Below are 815 nucleotides of genomic sequence, written 5' to 3'. Positions count from 1 at the left end.
AAAGAGATAGTAAATGGATTGATATCACAAGCAGCTAACGTTAATGCTGATGGAAAGTTTAGTATGACACCTTTGCATCTCGCGGCATACGAAGGATATGATGGAATCGTCGAAACCTTGATAAGAAGAGGAGCACGAATCAATGCTAAGTCTATACATGGTACGCCTCTGCATTTGGCAGCAGCCAATGGTCACTGTAATATCGTGCAATTTTTACTGGATCAAAAAGCAAGAATCGACGTTAAAGATGGAAAGAATAGAACAGCTTTAGAATTAGCGGTAGCGTACGGTCGTTTAGAAGTGGTTAAGATATTGTTGCTGCCCAAGAAAGTAGACGTGAATACCAAATACAACTGCTCGACGTTACTACACATGTCTTCGCAGGAACTGAACTTGGAAATGGTAAAAATTCAGAAATTCGTTTTTAATATTCTTATGAAGTAACATTTTGTCACCAGAACCAGTTAAATGTGTCCTCAAGTTAAATTCCTATCATATTACAAAACACAGAAATACACATTTTAACCCATTTCCTCGCACAATAGAAATATTTCGAAAACTTCTCGCTTAGTGAGTACCCACAACATAGGAGAGTATCCAGCAGAATTAGATCGATACAATAATTTTTGCTGGGTGTTGATGAGTATGTCAATCAGAAAGCTTATTTGTACTTTATACGTTAACTCTTTGCGCCCGAGAGGTGTGTCTCAGGCACCACTCGGATCGAGGCGACAAATCGAGCGATAATGGTGTTTATTTAGATTCAGCCTAACGAATATCGCTTTACGAGTCTATTCCTAGCTCTTTGTGTCTAA

At 38.7% G+C, this 815-nt stretch overlaps 1 protein-coding gene across 1 annotated transcript; it reads left to right on the top strand.

The window, feature by feature from the left end:
* Positions 1-63: 63 nt before the first annotated feature.
* LOC108628184 (26S proteasome non-ATPase regulatory subunit 10-like) lies at positions 64-402 on the top strand (the record flags this gene model as incomplete). The annotated part of the gene is made up of 1 exon (XM_018029935.1): positions 64-402. A coding segment is annotated over exon 1 (339 nt), but the record flags the coding sequence as incomplete, so codon positions are not given.
* Between the last annotated feature and the right edge of the window lie 413 nt (positions 403-815).

The sequence above is a fragment of the Ceratina calcarata genome, unplaced genomic scaffold, assembly GCF_001652005.2.
Source record: "Ceratina calcarata isolate Rehan_Ccalc_2016 unplaced genomic scaffold, ASM165200v1 scaffold5092, whole genome shotgun sequence".
Lineage (NCBI taxonomy): Eukaryota > Metazoa > Arthropoda > Insecta > Hymenoptera > Apidae > Ceratina > Ceratina calcarata.
The sequence above is the reverse complement of the archived record's forward strand: the minus strand, read 5'-3'. Positions and strand labels throughout refer to the sequence as shown.